At 37.6% G+C, this 19,490-nt stretch overlaps 1 protein-coding gene across 1 annotated transcript in view; it reads right to left on the bottom strand.

The window, feature by feature from the left end:
• Positions 1-3,568: 3,568 nt before the first annotated feature.
• LOC107303113 (transcription factor CP2-like protein 1) overlaps positions 3,569-19,490 on the bottom strand; it is a 20,839-nt gene continuing 4,917 nt past the window's right edge. Inside the window, exons 3-15 of the mRNA XM_029287343.1 lie at positions 18,674-18,747; positions 17,992-18,097; positions 16,733-16,839; positions 14,915-15,067; positions 14,234-14,344; positions 13,380-13,477; positions 13,228-13,282; positions 11,159-11,252; positions 10,548-10,638; positions 9,232-9,314; positions 8,260-8,405; positions 5,040-5,091; positions 3,569-3,780 (exon numbers count right to left, since the gene is read on the bottom strand). Coding sequence (XP_029143176.1) covers positions 3,743-3,780; positions 5,040-5,091; positions 8,260-8,405; positions 9,232-9,314; positions 10,548-10,638; positions 11,159-11,252; positions 13,228-13,282; positions 13,380-13,477; positions 14,234-14,344; positions 14,915-15,067; positions 16,733-16,839; positions 17,992-18,097; positions 18,674-18,747 — 1,208 coding nt within the window. The 3' untranslated portion in view covers positions 3,569-3,742. The remainder of the gene's footprint in view (positions 3,781-5,039; positions 5,092-8,259; positions 8,406-9,231; positions 9,315-10,547; positions 10,639-11,158; positions 11,253-13,227; positions 13,283-13,379; positions 13,478-14,233; positions 14,345-14,914; positions 15,068-16,732; positions 16,840-17,991; positions 18,098-18,673; positions 18,748-19,490) is intronic.

The raw sequence follows: 19,490 nt of genomic DNA, 5'->3' as shown, positions 1-19,490 counted from the left end.
ATATTGCAAAATTCTAAAGCAATTATTCACAAATATACTTAGTAATATACTTAGCCATAAGATAGAACTGTGGAAATTAACAGTTCAGCATTGTGAAGACTCTACTGTTGATACTCTGTTGTCTGATACAGTAAGGGGTAGTAGACTAGGAGGGCTCCTCTTAAAATCCACTCTTATCTCTAGTTTTAAGCATGTTCAGCTCCAGATTGTTCCATCTGCACCAGTTGTTCAATCTCCCATTGAATAGACTTATCACCATCTCACATGAGACCAATGACTGTTGTATCATCTGCAAAATCCAATATTTTAACAGGGGGATCTTTAAGAGGTGCAGTCATTGGTATATGGAGAAAAAAGTAATGGGGAGAGCACACAGCCCTGGGGGTGGGGCTCTGCTAATTGTTTGGGTGTTTGATCTGATTTTCCCAACCTTCACCTATTGCTTTGTATCTGTCAGAAAGCTTATAATCTGTTTACAAGTATGGACAGGCACAGTTAGCTGAATCAGTTTAGAACGAAGAATTACTGGAATAACGGTACTGAAGTCTGCAAAAAGGACCTTTGCATAGGTCCCTGGGGATTGTCCAGACGATGGGTATTTGAAGTTTATATACCAAATATATTTAGAATTTAGAACCTTAATATCGTAATATAATGGAATTCAATCAATTCCTTAGGAAACTAGTGTCAAAGCACTCACACAAGCACTTTTTAATTAAATAAATGTTTTATTGAACATTTCACTCCTGGAACTATAGAGTATCTGTTTTGAAATTTTAAGATTGCATTTATACAACAATTGATATTTTGCTTAGTGTGAAAAAAGCTACTTTGGATATGTAGAGCATAATTCTCTTTAACAAATATATTAGACATCCATATTGAAATCTTGCCATTTAGTCCCCTAAGTATAGACTATAGAGAAATCTGTACATTTCAAGAACATGGAATCTGTGTATTCACTGCTCCTGAAAACTATTGCAGATGTAATAATGCCAATTTACTACAACCAAAATAAGCACATGGATCAATGTGTTTCTATTTTATATTACAACCTTGATCAAGTTCATAGTGTAGAAAACTTGTTGCAAAAAATTACCTAGTTCCAAATACTTGGTCTTCTGTCACCATGAAAAAAAGCTTCCAAGAAGAAATTTGGAGGAACACATCGGGTAATTTAAGTGGTCTTCAAATTGTCTTTCAGAATTAATTTAGATTTGGATGCACAGTTAATGTACAAGGAATTCTTGTGCTCCAAAATAATGGAAACAGGAGTGTAACCTATTTAACTGGAATTCTAAAATCTATGGTATGCTGTATTATAAGTATTAACTCTCTTTGGAAATTAATACTAGGTCTGTGGCACATCAAATGGTTTTCATAACAAATCCATCTACTACAATATAAAAGGACAGACCAAAAATAGTCAGTGTATGAAATTGAAAATCAACATATCTTAATTAAAAGGTAATAAGTTTACATGTTCCAAATAATTTCCCTGGAGTAATTTTAGATTTTTTCCCCACTTTACAAAGGCCAGACCTAGATTTATTGTATTGTACAATATTGCTAGCAAAATTTATCAGCAACAGTAAAGTTACCAATCAATACCTACCTGAAACAAGTGTGTTTTCCTCATATCCTGTACAACAAAACACAGATTTAGAATATGGTATATGAAGAAAGCTTTGAATTGGTAAATTGTAATGTAGGTTAAAGCTTTCATTAATATCTGGGAACTGATTAAAATATTAAGCTGGTCAACTTTCCGAATGTTCAAGTTTAAATGGGATTTCCTTTGCATAGGAAAGGCAAGAGTTTTTTAAACATCACATAAGTTGTGCATCACAAACTGGATCACTATTCAAAGGGATAGGCGTGCTTTGCGCTCTTGACTTAGCACTTCATATGTGTTTGCATTAATACATTATGTTTATCTGGTATAAAAATAGACACTCTTGATTACTTTATAATTATGTTGCCGCTTTCCTACTGTGCAGAATTTAGAAATCAATACAAAAAACCCCACCCAACTGGTAACAGATGGCAGAAAGCTACAGTCATGTTTTAATATAAAAAGCTTAGACTAATAATAATAATAATAATAATAATAATATCCAAATAATTTTTTTTTAAAGATTGCAGTGAAATAATGATTTAAGCCATATGAATCCAGAAATGTTTCTTATGAAAAAATGTAAAAGCTAATGGGTTACAGGCACTTTCTTTGTTGATACATTATTTAATAGCAAGATTCTGTGCACATTTACTCAAATGTCAAGGACTGTTGAGGTCACTAGTGGTTATTCGTAGATAAGCAAATGAATGAGTGCAAATTAAACTATTTGAAAATCATCCAATCATCCATTTCAATATTTGATTGGCTTTTTAAATTAAAATGCTGACAAAAGTTGACATCCAATGTCCCACAATCTGTATTTTATAAATGTAAAAACAACACATGTTTGAAGAAGTTTCTTTGCCTGCCCTGGTGGTTAGAATATATAATAATTTGATATTTATGGAAGATTGTTACATAGTCTCTTGTATGACCTTAACTCTTTGGATTTCTCCACCAAGAATCATCAATATCTAATTATATTTTCCAGTAGAAGCCGACAAAAACAGTTGGCACTTCTCCCACTGAAAACTATCCAATGTCAAAATCAAAGAAAGCTACACTGATAAAACTGCAACCCAAATGAGTGCACAGACAAATCTGCCTTTTGGTTAAGGGAAGAATGAAAAGCAAATCCTAAAGAGGTTTCCTTTACAACCTAACATTTTGTGGTGTCATATTGAGCTAACCATTAATAATCAGTTGAAAAGCAAAGCTCTGCATTGCTTGGGCATTTTTATAGAGAAAGAAATTGGCAAAAGTAGATGGCCCTACAGCATTCTCCACAATTCCAGGTAATTGACTGATGCACCATCTGTGCAATGAGCATGGCTGTTCACCTTCATCACAGAGGCTGCAAACATTATTTGTAGAAAAGGCCCAACCAAAAAACATGGGGTTTTTTTATTTGCCTTGTAAATAAATTGATCAGAGAAGGGGTGTCAAACTGCCAGCCCGCGGGCCGGGTGCATCATAGCGAAACCGCGCCCACCCCATTGCCGGCAATGGCAAAAAAGTCATGATATGTCGTGACACGTCACGTGACGTTGCGAGTTTGACACCCCTGGACTAGATGAGTTTCCCACACAGAAATACTCTTGACTATAGCTTGCTTCCCTTTACAGCATAATCAGTCTGTGATAGCCCCCTCCCTCTTGCAAGGGAGAATTATTGAGTTTGTAAAGCATCGACTACCCATATGTTCATTCTCTTAAAAGCACTTTATCAGGTTTCATCACTACAGCAACCATCTTCCTCCTAACAGAAAATGTGGACTTGTGCAAATGATATCATTAGAAACTGATAATTATGCAAATAGTCATTTTGCTTGCAACATATTAGATAATCAGTTGATATTATACATCATTCTTTGGAGTCTATGTAAGTGGTGACATGGTTGCCACTTTCTTTTTGCAAAAAAATATGGAAAAAAAATCCCTGTAGTTTATTGCAGTATAGATTCCTGTTGCTAAGATCTGTCTCGGATGATGTCAGCCTTGAGTTCATTGGCGTAGAGTCAACTTGTGGGGTATTGCTATTAATATTCTTATTGCACCTGCTTTTGCGTCTTTCAGCTCCCCGTCTTCTTGGAAGCCAGCAGCACACCGTCAAGAAGGTCCTAGTCTATTTTAGAACTAAATGGTAGCCTTCTGCATTCTGTACTGTAGTGACACATAAGACAAGACAAAACCAAGTCACTTTTTAAATAGTTGTTCCTAAAAACAATGGGAGTTTTCATCCTTTCTTAGGATGGGCCAGTATTGGGTAATTATAGGGTCTGCTTTTATAACTTATTAGAAAAAAAAATCAAAGTGATTGCTTCAAAGGGAGATTTTGTGCAGTCTTCTTCAAAAGCCTCTAAAGGAATATTTTAAGTTACTTCCCCCTCTGCTGAAATATTAAATGAATTTGTTGTTCCTTGTATACTTAATTGGATAAGTATAATATTTTTTCAGGACTCCACTGCCTACCACTATATGAGCAATATTCTGTTTTATGTAGTGACATATTGCAAAGCAGTAAGGACAGAAAATTCAGCAGTAAATTCGAAGAATCTCAAGGTTTGTCTGGTCACTGTTTGTCTGGTCACTGTTTGAATCCTGTTCCATAATATGGGGGAGGGGAGGGAAGTAGGGAAAATTACAGAGCCCAAAGAATGTGAACTGCCAAGTGACATAACAAAAAAGATCCCTGCCTCCTGGTTTCTGGTTCCTCTGGTTGGAAGTACTACAAGTATTGAGGGAAATACAGATAGTCCTCAATGTACAATCAAATTCAGCCTAAAATTTCTGTTGCTAAGTGAGACTTTAAGTGAGTTTTGCCCCGTTTTATGATCTATCTTGACACAGATGTTCATCACTGCAATTAGGTTAATAACATGATTGTTAAGTGAATCTAGCTTCTCCATTGACTTTGCTTTTCAGAAAGTCACAAAAGGTGAACACATGATCCCCCAGACACTACAACTGTCATAAATATGAGTCAGTTGCCAAGTGCCTGAATTTTGATCACATGACTATGGGGATGCTGCAACGGTCCTAAATGTGAAAAATGGTCATAAGTCACTTTTTTCAGTGCTGTTGTAATTTTGAATGATCACTAAATGAACCGTTGTAAGTTAAAGACTACCTGTAATAATTTTCACTAATTCCACCTCCTCAATGCCCCCATGAAACCTCCTAAAACAGAGTTGAAGGAAGTGGGGTTCATTAAATGAAGAAGGAACCTCTACACTATCTCAGGCTTCTTTTAACAAAAAAACACATTTCTGGAGTTGGGTCCACTGTGTCATGCACACTTTGACAACAGAGAGTATATCCAAAATTGAATAATGGGTTCTTTTCTACATACACTCAGGCTTCAATAAATTTATCAGTCCTGAAGAAGTCAGAAATCTCCTTTCACAGGCAGATCTACCTACCTTTTGTTACAGCTGCTATGAAGCATGATTCATCTGGAAGGTTTTTGACCATCTGTGATAACCAGGAGAGAACAATGCAAAGTTAGTTCTTGGCTAGAATTCTAAATGCCTGTGTTGTTTTTGGTTTTTTTTTTTGTTAAAAAAATTAACCGTTAGTTGCTGGAGAGGGAGAGTTCAGCAACAGATGGCAATATGATAAAGTGAGATTGTCAAGATGTATAAAAGTCAGTGGCAGTGTGTGCATATGTACAGAGAAAAAAATGGGCTGTCAAAGGATCTTGCGGGGAGAGACTTAACAGAAATGTAATTTAGTTTGTCTGAAACTCTGTTAATATACGAATCCCCCAAATAGTTTGTGTAAAGTGTCACTGCTTCTAAGCTTAAGAAAAGTGCAGTTTTGAACAGGTGAATGACCAGAACTTGCATTTTTTTTATTTAGATACCAGACTTGATATGAAGATCTCCAGAATGGCATCTGTGGCTACTGCAGTATTGTGCATATGTTATAATTACCTCTCAGAATCTAAGAGGGGTTTGGTCCCACCTCACCTTTTTGTATTTTTAATTTTTATAATCTTTTACTTTCAAAAGAATATAGAAGACTGGTTTGTTGCAGAACAAAACATCTATCTCCATCCTCATTATTTTGTCCACAAATACTTTTGGTACCCAAACTTAGAATAATAGGATTAGAACATTAGAGATCTCTTAGTCCAACTCCCTGCCTGAGGCAGGAATCCTTATACCATCCCAGAAAAATGGTTGTTCAATCTTTTCTTGAAAACCTCCAACAATGGAGCACTCACAACTCTAATTAATTGTTCTCACTGCCAGGAAATTCCTCCTCATTTCCAAGTGACAAGCTTCCACCCATTGCTTCTTGTACTGCTTCAGGTGCTATGGAGAATAAATTGACCCAGTCTTTCCTGTAACTGTCCTTCAAGTACTGGAAAACTGCTATCAGATCTCCCATAAGCCTTTTCTTTCTTAGGCAAATACAGCCGGTTTCCTTAGGCATTCATTATATGATCTAGCTTCCAGATTTCTTACCATCTTTGTTGCTCCTCTCTGCACTCTTTCTAAGACCTCAGCATCTTTGTTGTATCATGGTGACTAGAACTGAATCCAATGTTCCAAATGTGGCCTCACTAGTGGTACTAACATTTCCTGTCTTCTTGATGTTATCCCTCTCTTAATGCACTGGCTTTTTGGCAGCTGCAGCACACTGCTGATTTATACTTAAGTGTTGGTCCACCAGGACACTTAAATGCTTCTCACAGTTACTACTCTTGAGCCATGTACTGTACCTGTGTATCTTATTTTTCCTGCCCAAGTACAGGACTTTTCTTACTGAACTACATCTTGTCTGTTAAGATCCCTCTGAATCTTGAGTCTGCTTTTCAAAGTAAGTAACTTATCTCATGACCCCTGCCAGTTGTGGTTAAGTAAAAAATAATCGTGGTTGCGAATTAGAGAATCTCCAACTCAAATCTCATTATTGGCAAGGAGTGGCCTTAGGCAAGGAAATACTTTATTTCAGCTCCAGAAATCTGCAGCAAAGCAGGGATATTTTATTGGTTTGCCTTTCTGAATGAATGGCATCCTTTTATTTGAAAATAATCTATAAAAATCACTTGTAGTTGTTTTGGTCCATATTTTTTTTTGACAAAATAAAATTGAAGGGTTTTTAATGACTAATAACTCATTACTCATGTGCATGGATTTTGAGCTATCCAGAACTCTTCCATTTATATATGTATGCAAGATGATAAAGTTTACAGTTTTAAACTATTTTAAGAGGCAGAGCAGATGGAATTAATGCAAGGAGGTATATGTGTTGTGTTTGCAGTTCTCAGAATTTCAAGCCATTATGTAGCCAATTGGAGAAGGCAGGATTAGACCAATAACCCCTTTCAGAAGTTCATTATCTATGGAGATGACACCCTGAAAAGACTGTTTGGCTAAATCTGCACAAAATGCCTTCATATTATCATACACACACACACACACACACATACATACATACATATTCTCTGGCACTCGGAATTATCTTTACTACTAAAGACTTTATTAACTTTATTACTATTACTATCTGAAGCACTTCTGAGCCACACCTATGCTGATTTTGTATAGTATGCTTTTGAATACTTGAGTATGTATTACATAAAATGAGAAATGTTACAATTCACTTCTCTCCCCCCCTTCTCTCCCCAGCTAATTCACTTGCTCAAGCCATTTGGAGCACATTTTAGATTGGATTGTGTGTGTTAACTCTATGGGAATGCCATCAAACCTGGTATTTTCTAGATACATTGACTATAGATTATGGGGGTTGTATTCCAGAGCATGAGGAGGGCACGTCATATGGATGTTGCTCTAAATTTTCACAATCTGAAACTCTACCATTTAGGATAATGAAATTTTGGTTTGCTCTGGATTTCCCAATCAACATTGCCTGTTTAATATGTCCTTTCAAGCATATATGACCATAATCTATTCTCAACTGCTGAAATTACTTTATGGAAGAAGAAAAAGGCCAATTCATTGGCATCAGCCAAAGTTAAATGCTGGCAGAGCTCACAAAAGGTCCTAGGGTATGGACTGATCAATTAAAATCAGCAGAGGGCAAGATATGGCTTGTTTTATCCAAATCATCTTTTGAGTTACCGGTATTTGGGATTAAACTCTTCTCTCCAGTTTACCATGTTTATATAAATAGCAAAACACTTCTAATTAAATCCTACTTAGTTGTTCCAAGAAAAAAAGTTGGAGATAACAGATAGCTGAAAAAAGCTTATCCACTTTTAAGCTTACCACTAAACAACACTAATGACACCTTCCTAATAGAGTTTCTTTTTTGGTGAGATGGGTAGCTACATAAATTGGAGAAGCAAAGAAGGAAAGAGATAAATAGTGATCGGTCACAGGGTCCAGCCACAATGCTACAGAAATGCTATGAAACTACCAGGGCTTTCCTAGTACAAAGATCAGCAGAAGCAAATGAGGGCATTAGACCCCTTTGGTGTGTTAGTTGTAGCAGGAATCCTGCAGCATTAAGCAAAGATTTGCCTCCTGGAAAGTGCATGGTTAGAATGCTGCAAGAATTATAATTGTTAACTTCCAATCTCTATTTAATCTTTGGAGACAAGGGGTCGATCTTCTGTGTTTCTGAGAGGTAAGGCTGAATAAGGCTCATTCTTAAAATAAGGCTCCTCCATACCTGATCATTGACAAGGATGTGAATTCCTGTAGGCCCCTGTTTGGAAACTTGTTGGACCTGGTTGGCTGGGACGCTAAGCAGTTCTGCCAATTTGTTAGTCAGCTCAGTGGCAGTCAGTTCCTCCAGATATAACTCCTGGTATATAACTTTTGGGGAAGGAACATCAGTGCATGAAATATTGTGCAGTTTTAAGAAATACAATTTAAAAAAAAGATTTACAACAATTTACACAAGAAAATTATTCTATCGGTGCTTAAAAAGTTGTGAAGGAGAGACTGTAATCCCCCAAATGAGCAGCGTAGCTCCCTTGGGCATCATTGTGCCCGCAAATTCCTCCCCTACTGCTTGCCACACTCCACCTCATCTTAATTTATTTTGTATATTCTTTCATCAAAACCAGAAGAAAGAAACCCAACTCCCTGGCATGCTGCAATATAAAGCACCAGCTTCCGTCATCCTCATTACTTCTGAGAATGCCTCAAAGCCTTAAATGACTCCCCTGGGCATTCTTAGAAAATGGTTTGGTGCTTTGTTCAGAGCTATGCCCATCTGGCAAGAAAAGCTGAGAACTTAGAAGGGACAGTGAGAACTGACTTTGATCAGATTTGCTCTGGGTAAATTAGAGTTTTTGCAACCAGCTAAATCTGCCTGGGAATCATTTTGTGAGTAGGAAAAACTTCTTCCAAGGCAGCTGTTACTTGCTGGAAAATTCCAGAGCCTCTTGATCTTGCTTTGCAGATCAATTTGTTGTTTTGCTTAAATTTACATAGATCCCACTTTTCAAAACTGCTGATATTAAATAGAACATAAACATGGCATGCAATATTGCATCTTTTTAAAAATGCAAAGCAGCACCACAACAGAATGTGTGGCAAAAAGGTCTTCTCAGTCAATGGAGACATGTTTGGATTGCTTGCTGGGAGGTGTACACAAGTGCCCCCAAATCATCTTTATTGAATAATTCTGACTTACCAGATGCTGGGTTTGGGGGAGCATTGTTCCCACTTATTTCCAGTTCCTTGGACACATAAAGAATGAGACGAGGGCGCACAGTCCTAGAAAAATGAGAAGGAAGTCAGGCCACTTTCTGTGATGTACCAAGGTCTAGCAGGATGAAATTATTTCAAGGATTAGCTACAAAGTTCTCATCAGCTATGAATTTACTTGATGGTGACGATGGTGGTGAGGTTTGTGGGAGGAGTGGTCTAAAAAAAAAGTCAAGAAAACAGCCATAACTGTGCAACTGAAGCCCTGCCCCTTTTTATGATCCAGGTGAAACAGGCAGGACCTCAGTCATGTAAAACATAGAACATAAAACATGTTCTGTGTTACTGAGGTGCTGCCCCTTTCACCTAAATTATAAAAGGGCTGGGGCTTCAGTTGCATAGTTGTGGCTGTTTTCTTGACTTTTTTCAGGCCACTGCTCCTACAGACCTATCCACCCCCCACATCCTAGTGACATGGTTGCTGAATGGTATGGGTAAGCTAGACCCTTCAAGTCCACAAGTATTATGTATATTTTCACTGCAAGTTTGGGATGGCCAGATGCAAAAAAGGAAGTTTAGCAGCCTGATAGAAAAAGGAATCTTGAACCTCTTCTCAGTTCTCAGATTAAGGAGCCCATCCTCTTTTATATTTGGCTATTCTCCCTAAGCTGTTTTTGAAAGTCTTCAATTTTTTTTTAAAGAAAGTGTTACTTTGGGGAAATGGGGAATTGAATGAATTTAATTCATACTGTATTGTTATACTCTGACAAGGCCTCAGTACAGCTAATAGGATATAAAACAGAGTATGGGAGGGATATATAGGTTTAAAATAATAATAAAGACATAGAATAGGAAGGTACCTTGGAGGTTATCTAGTCCATTCTCTTGCTCAGTGCAGGATTCCTAGACTAGCTACATGTCTCCCATAGGCCATCCAGCCTCTGCAGACCTTGAGCTAGCTGGCAGCTCAAATAGTCAGGAAGTTCCTTGTTTGTCTAATCTGAAGTACTTCCTAATAGTTAATCCCCTGGCTCTGGTTTTCTTCTCATGTAATCACTGAACCACAAAACAATACTTATTTTGAGAGTGGGTTAGACTTGATTTTACATTTCACCATGTGCTTGTATTAAAGTTCAAGCTTGACCTTTGGTGACTTCATGGACTGCTTTGTAAGCTTTCTTTGGTCTCCTGGGACAATGGTTTCATTCTTTCCCAATGTTTATTTCTCTTTTTAATAATGTTTTAATAGAGTTTTTTTTAAAATAATCCATAAGCTTGCTATCTTTGTTTATAATACCATACCTTGCTTTTAGAGCATTTGAAAGTCTAATCCCATCTGCCATTCCACAGATCTGTACAAGATCATTGCGGGACAGTTTGAGCAAATCAGTTCCTGGGGGGGAAGAAAAGAATATGGAATTTGCTGATAATAGATCATTTTCAGAGAGCAAGGCAGAACTGGATAAATGTTTATTTTAGTATATTTATTCTGACCCATCATGATCCATAATGTAGTTAGAATTCTTTTTTCATATTTGCAATATCAGATTGGCAGAGCCCATTTTTCATTATTTTTATCACATAATCAATATATATGGTGTCTTGCAGAGTAACAAGAAAAAAGAAGAAAAAGCATCTATCATAAGAAAATTGTACCGTAACTTAAATTCAGCTTCGGTATTTCCTTTATTCACTACAATCTATTCAGAATAGTAGGTATTTTCTCCTAATTTAAGGAATGCTGGAAAAAACGGCTGTTCTCTCTCATTTAAGAAATGTGTGTGGTGTTTATTTTATGATCTGATATAGAAGGCCATAAAAGGTACTGGCCTGGGAAAAATGCAAAATTGCAGTTACACACTCTTGGATGAGTTTATTGGCATCTGCACCCTGGAGAAGGAAAGAAGTCGCACCTGTATAGCTGGCAAAAACCCTGGAATAATTGGAAAACCTGTTTTTGAGCAACCACTGTTGAGTTTCCAAAATGGAGGCACTTGGACTCAGGGTCTGAAAAGAGGCAGAAAATTTAACAGACATCTTTTACCAAGTCAGGCTAGAACAAATTTCTCTCTCTCTCTCTCTCTCTCTCTCTCTCTCTCTCTCTCTCTCTCTCTCTCTCTCTCTCTCTCATGATAACAGATTATTTGGAAGGTTAGAAGCTCTTGTCTAGACTATTGCTTTCTTTTCAGGGCCAAGTTGGATCACAGAAAATTTATTCTGGAATTGAATTAGCCCTTATAAATCCTGCAGCCATACTTCATGATGTTCATATAATGTACTACTGGTAGAAGCCATCTCGTTCTAAAAACCTCTGAGAAATGCAATTGTTTTAAATAAAAACTTTCTAAAGAAAAATATGTATCAGAACTCTAATACATCTTTAATCATTGGGCCCCAAATTAGCCAAGGAGTCATATTCTCTGATTAAAAACCTCTCCTCTTTAATCCAGATGACTCTAGTTGGTTACTGATTCATGGGAATTAGGAAAATTCTTCAGCATATGCTGGAAACCTGCTTTTTTATTATGTTTCATGTATTAAGAATAAGTACTGCTGTCCCAGGAATTGTAGAAAGTGTTTTACTTCAAGTGTTTTACTTCAAGTGTTTTACTAAGTAAGTAATTCACATTTTGAGGGATTTGCCAAATGTTTCAATTTTAAAGACCCCTTTCAAATCTGAAACAGTTATTTTGAGTGAAAAAGAACCCATGCTGTTTTACACCTCCAAAGCAATAAAAATACTCTCGTTTGAAGTCAGCAGCTGTTTCAAACTCAAAATAGGCTTTTTCAAATACAGAATACTTCATATTTGAACTATTTTGCCCACTGCTAATATCTTGCTCCATCATTATGGCTCCAGATTACATGGGTAAATATTTAGTTTTTCATTTTCTAAACCATATGAAAACTATCAGAATTTTCCTACATTTATTGCAATAGGTGGAAAAATTAGAAATAATGAAAAGGAGTTCTCAAAATCTGTTTTAGCAGCTTTATATACAATAAATCCAGTGCTGTAGGCAAAGTAATGGACAGATACCACCAACTGGAAGATGCACTGGACTACAGCTTCTGACATTCCCAGGTTACTCTTAGGCATGTGGAGGTAGTAGGAACAGCTGGTTAAGGCAGTAGTGTAATCATGTAAAGCATAAGTGCTGAACCTGTGGTCCTCCTTCTGGTGAGCTGATATAAAACTCTGGGAATAACTTACAATTGAGCTAGGCTTCTTAATGATGCTGGAAGTTGTGCATCAGCCATATCTGGAGCAACAAGTCTGGAGCAATAAACCATCTGGAGCAACAAGTGTTACCCACTCAAAATTTAAGATGATATACCATAGATAGTGGATGTGATACCCTATGAGTTTGTTTCTCTCTCAAATAAATTAATGTTGGGAATGGCAGCACCATTTAGCTTAACATTTTAATTAAAATGTTGATGAGCCAAACATCAGTTAGCTGCCACCTTTGGATATATTGGATGTTCTTTCATAAACTAAATTTCCTCCATTATTTTGTTAACTGGAAACAAAACTGTTCTTTGCCACCAGGGGGCACTCTTACACTGTGTTTATTTGAGTGCAAAGTAAGCACAGACTGAATAAAACTTTGTCAATCCCAGTTGACATCATCTATTATTGTGTGGCTTCATCAGTCTGGTGTCTTTGTAAAGACAGCCATTTCTGCTGATCATATTAGTCTACTGCTGGTAGCTTGCTGTATTCTGCACTAAAGCAGGGAAGGCATGATAGTCAATTAGCATGGACTTTTGGTAAATGATCAAGTCATCTCATAATTAACTAGTAGAATAATTCACAAAATGCACTTTCTCTGAAAGCATTTGCTTTAGTTTAATGGAGAATAGGATTTGGATAAATTCAAAATATCAAAAGATCCATCTGGATTTTATTTCATTTATTTTATTTTACTAATATGGTCTTCATAAATACTTCCACCTGCCTAAAGATGCTATTTGTTACCTCTGCCATGCTCTCTGATGAGCTGTCCAAGGCATAACTGGGTGAGGAGCAGGCCCTGCCAAAAAGAGCAACAAAGGCAATTTATCTTACAGATGTCCCAAGGCCAAAATAGAGAAGGCTACATGCTGTTACAGATGCTCGGCCTAGTGTACCTTTCAGGGGTCTGAAGCTTGAAGGGATGTGGAGAAACAAGACCAGGAGTTGGTGGAGGACTATTGAGATTGCTGGAGACTTCAGGCCAAGGGGCACACTAAGGAAAAGCATAGGAAGACGGGAGGAGAGAAATGTTAGATCCTGGAATTTGAATTTTGCAATTGCTGACTTTAAAGCAAATTTATCATTCTGAAATGAAGCAGAATATTGTAGGAGAGGTCATGACTGGTTGGCGTGTTGAAATTGACTATCCCACGTGACATTTTACTGCATGATTCATTAGCAAAGGTATGTGCATATCAGATTTGTGTAATCCCAGCTATTATAGTGTGCATAATGTGTAAACCAATGGTTTATTGAAATATGTAAATTCAGCCATTGTGGCTTATTCTACAATTCACTGTTAAAATAAACCAAGGCTTCAATATATGTATTCAAGTATGTGTGTATATGTGTATACACACACACGCATACACATATGCATACATATACACACATATGCATAGTATATATACACTATACACATATACACACCAAAGACAGATAATATTGTTCATATATCGCATGTCTATAAATCCCAGATTTTGAAGACAACAGCAAGGGAGGGCCATCACTTTCATATCTCTTAGTGAGCTTCCAGAGATGCTTTGCTGGTTAAAAAATAAAATACTAGAAGATTTAGTATAGTACCATATTATAATGTTGTGAAATGTTATTTTTGCTTTTTATTTTAACCCCATAAATTAATCTCTAGAGGTTATCCGTCTTGGATTGACTCTTACGTTGCTAATGAAAGTAAATTTCTAAATTACACAGAGCTCTTTGGCAAGACAGCAAGAAGAAGCACAAGTACCTCTGTCAATACTGTGCTGTCATATGAAGGCTGGTACTTCTCCCGCTCCTGAAGGGACTGTTTTTCAATCTTCTCCCTATCTGTTTTCTGCTTCCGGTCTGCTCCTTTGGGCTGGGAAATAAACAGCCTCATTTAAAATATAGAAAATGTTCAGGAACACTTGACTCATGCCAACTAATCATACATCTCACATGACTTCTCTGCGTATAGCAATGTATTTTGGATAACTGCTAGTGGAACATATGAACAACCTCCACTGATGACTTTGTCTTCCAGTCTTTCTGCTACTTAGATCCTTAATGTTCACACATGAACAATATTGTCCAAGACTGTTATCACCCAACAAAACTGCATATGGATCAGCCTTTAACTGATCTCTCATTCCATTTCCAAATAGAGAAGCATGCTCCACAGCAGTGCTGGCTCAAAAATATGTGGTGCTCTTAGGCCACTGTGAAGATTTCCATTTTTACAATGATTTGGAAGGAGGAGTAACCTTGGCATCCCCTAACCTTTGACACCCTCCACTTTAACCTAAACCTGGTTCTGCTTGGCAGTGATTCTTTTACTCCATCCTGCTTTCATTTTACTATACCCGGGGCAGGGAATAGTAATTGTAGTATCCTTGCAATAGGAATCCTTCCTTTCGATGTTTGTTCCTACTGAGTCAGACAACATTACCTTGAAGACTTTGATGAGACAGCTGGCGGAATGCAAATGTTCCATGTGCTCACCCTTCTCATTGGGCTTGAAGGTGTCAACTTGGATGCGAAAGGGGACCCCTTTTTCCCCACCGTTCTTACGAAGTGTAAACTCAGTACTAATGCAGTGGACCTGTTTCAAAGAAAGAAAGAGGAAACAGACAAGCCTCTCTCAGTTGGGAGAAGAGCTGCTGCATTAGACCATAAGCATATCTAGCCAGCCGATGGTCCCCAAGTGGTCACTGAAGGACCTGGGTACCAAGCTTTCCTTCATACACCATTGGTTTCCCATAATTAATGTGGAGGGGCAATTAACTTTCTGGAAATAATATACAATCACCATAACTAATCAACTTTCTGCAACCTTGAAACTCACAACTACTCTCTCATCTTGTGAAGTTTCCTTTGATCAGCTAGAATGAGAGTACCGAGGTATTGCTGTAGCTGGTATTGTTGACCTTGACTGGTAATGGGTCTATAAAGTTTTAGGATAGAACTTTTTTTTTAATCTTTCACTTTGGTTCCTTTTGTGTGGAAAGCAGGTACTTTGGTATTGATCTACAGCCTTTCTTTTCCAAGCCACTTTTGCTTCCCCTGTACATAAAAGCTGGGATTATACAAATCAATTCTTGCAATTTGAAGGTCATTGTTTAAGAAGCAAAAAAATATCATTTGAACACAAGAGAGTAAAATCAGCAGGTAGGGTAGTCACAGGATTATCAAAATATAATAAAAATTGGGAAGGGGATAATTGGTGGAGGTCCCCTAATATAATTTACTGGGTGCCCACTAACCATGAAATGTTCACTAACTTGGGTGAGGAAGAACAAAGAAGAATTGATGGCTGAAATTCCAAACAAGGAACAATCCATGCTGACCCATTTTGTTGAATACTCCCCTCTTCCATATCTTTTTCATTCATATTCTATTAATTTCTATCATTGTACCAATATCCATCAATGTCAGAGCATGCAGACTTATTGAGCGAGATAACTCAGGAGTAAACACAGTAAACAGTTGTCTATATTAAATGGTGTTTTATCTTACACTATATACAATATCATACACCAGGAACAATATACATACATGGGCTAATACAGGGTCCAACACACCACAGTTACAGCAGGAAACGGAAGAGAGAGCACACATTTGCGGAGCCTTCCCTTTTATACAAAGCTCTTAAAGGGACACAGATCCAGCTGGCTCTTAAAGGGACATAGACCCTGCTGAATCATTCCCATCTTGCGTCACATCAGCTGGTTAGTTTTTAAATCATTACCTTGACAATCTAGTATATAGTTGCTCTAAGGCACAGGATTTTGGCTTATTTGTTGTGTAAAGTGGTGACAATTTCAAAATTATGCAGGAGGCTGAATCACAATATTGGTGTGGTTCTGTGGGAAATTTGCTTTTTTCTTATTTTTTTAATGAGATTTTTATACTGCCTTTATTATTTTATAAGTAACTCAAGGTGGCGAACAAAATAATATTCCTTCTTATTCCTAGTTTCTCCACAACAACAACCCTGTGAGGTGAGTTCATCTGAGAGAGAGTGATTGGCCCAAGGTCACCTAGCCAGCTTTCATCCGTAAGGCAGGACTAGAACTCATGGTCTCCTAGTTTCTGGGCCAACACCTTAACCACTACACCAAACTAGTTCTTTTTTTCTGTTTATTGAGGGAGGGAACTTTCATGACTTTTAAGCCTGTTGTAAGATTTGCGCTAATGTTTTCCTAAAACGCAAATGAAAGGGCAAGGGGACAAAGATGAGCCTACTGACCAACAGGTTGCTACCCACCTGCACAAAGACTGAAGTGCGCTTAGTTGGGTCCCACAGGAATTCCACAGTATTGAGCAAAGTGGAGGGCATGTGAGGCTCCAGAATGCCCACAGACATAGGGATATCTACAACAGGCCAGAAAAGGAAAAACCTATCAGAACCCTTTCATGAAAAGGGAGCAGGGGATCTGGGGGCAGGGCGGGGGAGAGAAAGCTCTATGGAATCAGCCATGGAGATCCCAGTTTGATCAAGTAAAGAATATTTCCCACACTCTTCCCCCCACCCCCAATTCCTTCTTCTCAACTTTTTCATGGGGATGTTGGCTTGACAATCCTGCAGTCCTCTTTCCAAGGAAGGAGGAGGAAGGGTCTGCAGTGTTAATAAAGTCAACAGGGCAGCCACAACTCTGCCCCAAAGGCTTTGCATCTTGTAAAAACTGCATCAGTGACCATATTTTCTTGAAAAAAATAAAGGACAAACCTGAAAAAAGAGCAAATCTGAAAAAGGATTGTAAAGATTAAAAAAAAGTTATGTTTATAATTTTGTTTTATAAATAAAGCTTCAAGAGCAAAACCAAGAACATAAATAAAATTAAAGGGCAGATTTCTGCATCTTGACTTTTTTAACTTGAGGGTACCCCGCCAAAGGGTACCTAAGTGTTTGTAAGGACAGCAAGCGTGCACTTTTAATTAGAATGGTCTTATTGTACCGTGTGATGGATGCATGGGATGGCAAATATAGATTAAAATAGAAAGGTTCTTCCAACCAAGCACAGACTAGGCATGGAAACGAGGAAAGAGAAAACATTAGATGGTGATGAAGCAGCACACAAGTCAGGAATTGTGTCCCAAAACCTTGTAATGGTATTGTGGTGGAAGTTAAGGCTCCTGGGGGTCCTGTGATCACCATTTGTGACCCTGCCAGCCAGTTTCCAACGAGAAAAGCAAATAGGGGAAGCTGGATTTGCTTAATAACTGCATGATCCGATTAACAACTGGAGTGATTTGCTTAACAAAATTGGTAAAAAAAGGTTGTAAAAATTGAGCATGATTCATTTAACATCCACCTTGCTTAGCAATGGAAATTCTGGTACCAATTTTAGTCATAAGTCAAGTACTACCTGCATAGCAGAGCTGAAATGATCGATCCGTTTCTCTGTGTTCAGAGCAGGCATTCTCACAATTGCAATCTCTTTGGAAGATTCTTATGAAAGCACATTCCAAGTTAGGGGCTTAGGAAAATAATACCACTCCTTCCCCTTTGAAAATACACCTTACCAATATCTAGGATGCGGTCACCTGGCCTGTTCCATCTCCATCCCTCTAATTGCTGGTGTTCTGTGTATTGCAGTCTTCGGTCATGGAAGACCACCCTGATTACACTCTGCTCAAAGGAGAGAGAGAGAGAGAGAGAGAACGAGAGAGAGAGAGAGAGAGAGAGGGAGGGAGGGAGGGAGGGAGGGGGAGAGGGAGAGGGAGAGGGAGAGAGAGAGAGGGAGAGGGAGAGAGAGAGACCAAACATTTTTTAAAAAAATATTGTGAGATTGGTTTAATTAGACTTAATGGTTGCACCACTCATCAAACCAAAGAGATGTTGGAGTGGTATGAATGAATTTTTGGACTCTGTGACTTTTGCCTCAAAGACACTGAATTGGTTGAACTATATAAAGTTCTGTTCTGATTAATTTTCAGTCCACTATCTAAGGAACAAGATTCTCTTCAGACAGACTCTGAAGCAAACCACGATGGGAATGTCCAGGATTTGAGAGTTTCTGAAGAAAACAATTGTTTTTCTCAGAATTAATGATTAATTATGGGTTCTACTATTCCATAGGTAGTGAATTGGATCTTTTAGAAAAATTGCAACATGTTGTATGAGTTCCATAGTTTGTTATAAGATGAAGCTTCATGAGGACTCAATTTTCAAAAATGCCAATCAGTTCTCCTATCCTATGCTTACCTTCAACAGCTTCCTTCCCTCAGCAAATTCACCTATTTTGGGATTACACAGCATACGGATTTCATATGATTGCCCTGGAAAATAATAATACACCATGTGGAATGTGAGATTGGCCAAATATGCCAAACATTGCCCCAAAGTCCAAAATATCATCTTTTAATGTTCCATGTTTGTTTCCTAATACGTTTTCAAATGAAGAAGAGAAATATGTTAGTAAGTAAATGAAGGCTTACTGAGATTCTAAATTATTGCTCAGTATATCATTGAGAAATTAGCAGTAACATACAAAGTATATGAAATTATTTTAACAATGTGAGAAAATACCAAAATTTCTATTTGTTATATAAAAATACAAAAAGAACTATTAAAACATTACAGCTGAATATTAGTTTATAATTTCCTCTTCATTTTATTCTGATTGATGTACCAAGTTTATAGATATTTTAAAATGTTGGATGTGTTTTGAAGTACATAAACTCTTAGATGGTAGTAAGCTATGATTTGCTTAATCACACTTGAACAGCCCATAACTGTGCTAAGATATAAATTCACCAAGCATGATGGCATAGTTCACATCCCATACAAGCATACATATTCCAGTTATTTTACTGTTAATCTTAAATTTAAATTGATCCGAGTCTTAATCCAACCAATAACAATCCATAATCGCCCCTCCACAGAGCATCTATAATAGAATAGAATAGAGCTGGAAGGGACCTTGGAGGTCTTCTAGTCCAGCCCCCTGCTCAAGCAGGAGAACCTATACCATCTCAGCCAAGTGACTGTTCAGTGTGTTCTTAAAAGCCTCCAGTGATGG

This window comes from Protobothrops mucrosquamatus, unplaced genomic scaffold (genome assembly GCF_001527695.2).
Source record: "Protobothrops mucrosquamatus isolate PMUCROS unplaced genomic scaffold, P.Mucros_1.0 scaffold1, whole genome shotgun sequence".
In the NCBI taxonomy this organism is placed as follows: domain Eukaryota; kingdom Metazoa; phylum Chordata; class Lepidosauria; order Squamata; family Viperidae; genus Protobothrops; species Protobothrops mucrosquamatus.
Note: the sequence above shows the minus strand (reverse complement) of the source record. Positions and strands in the feature narration are given on the sequence as shown.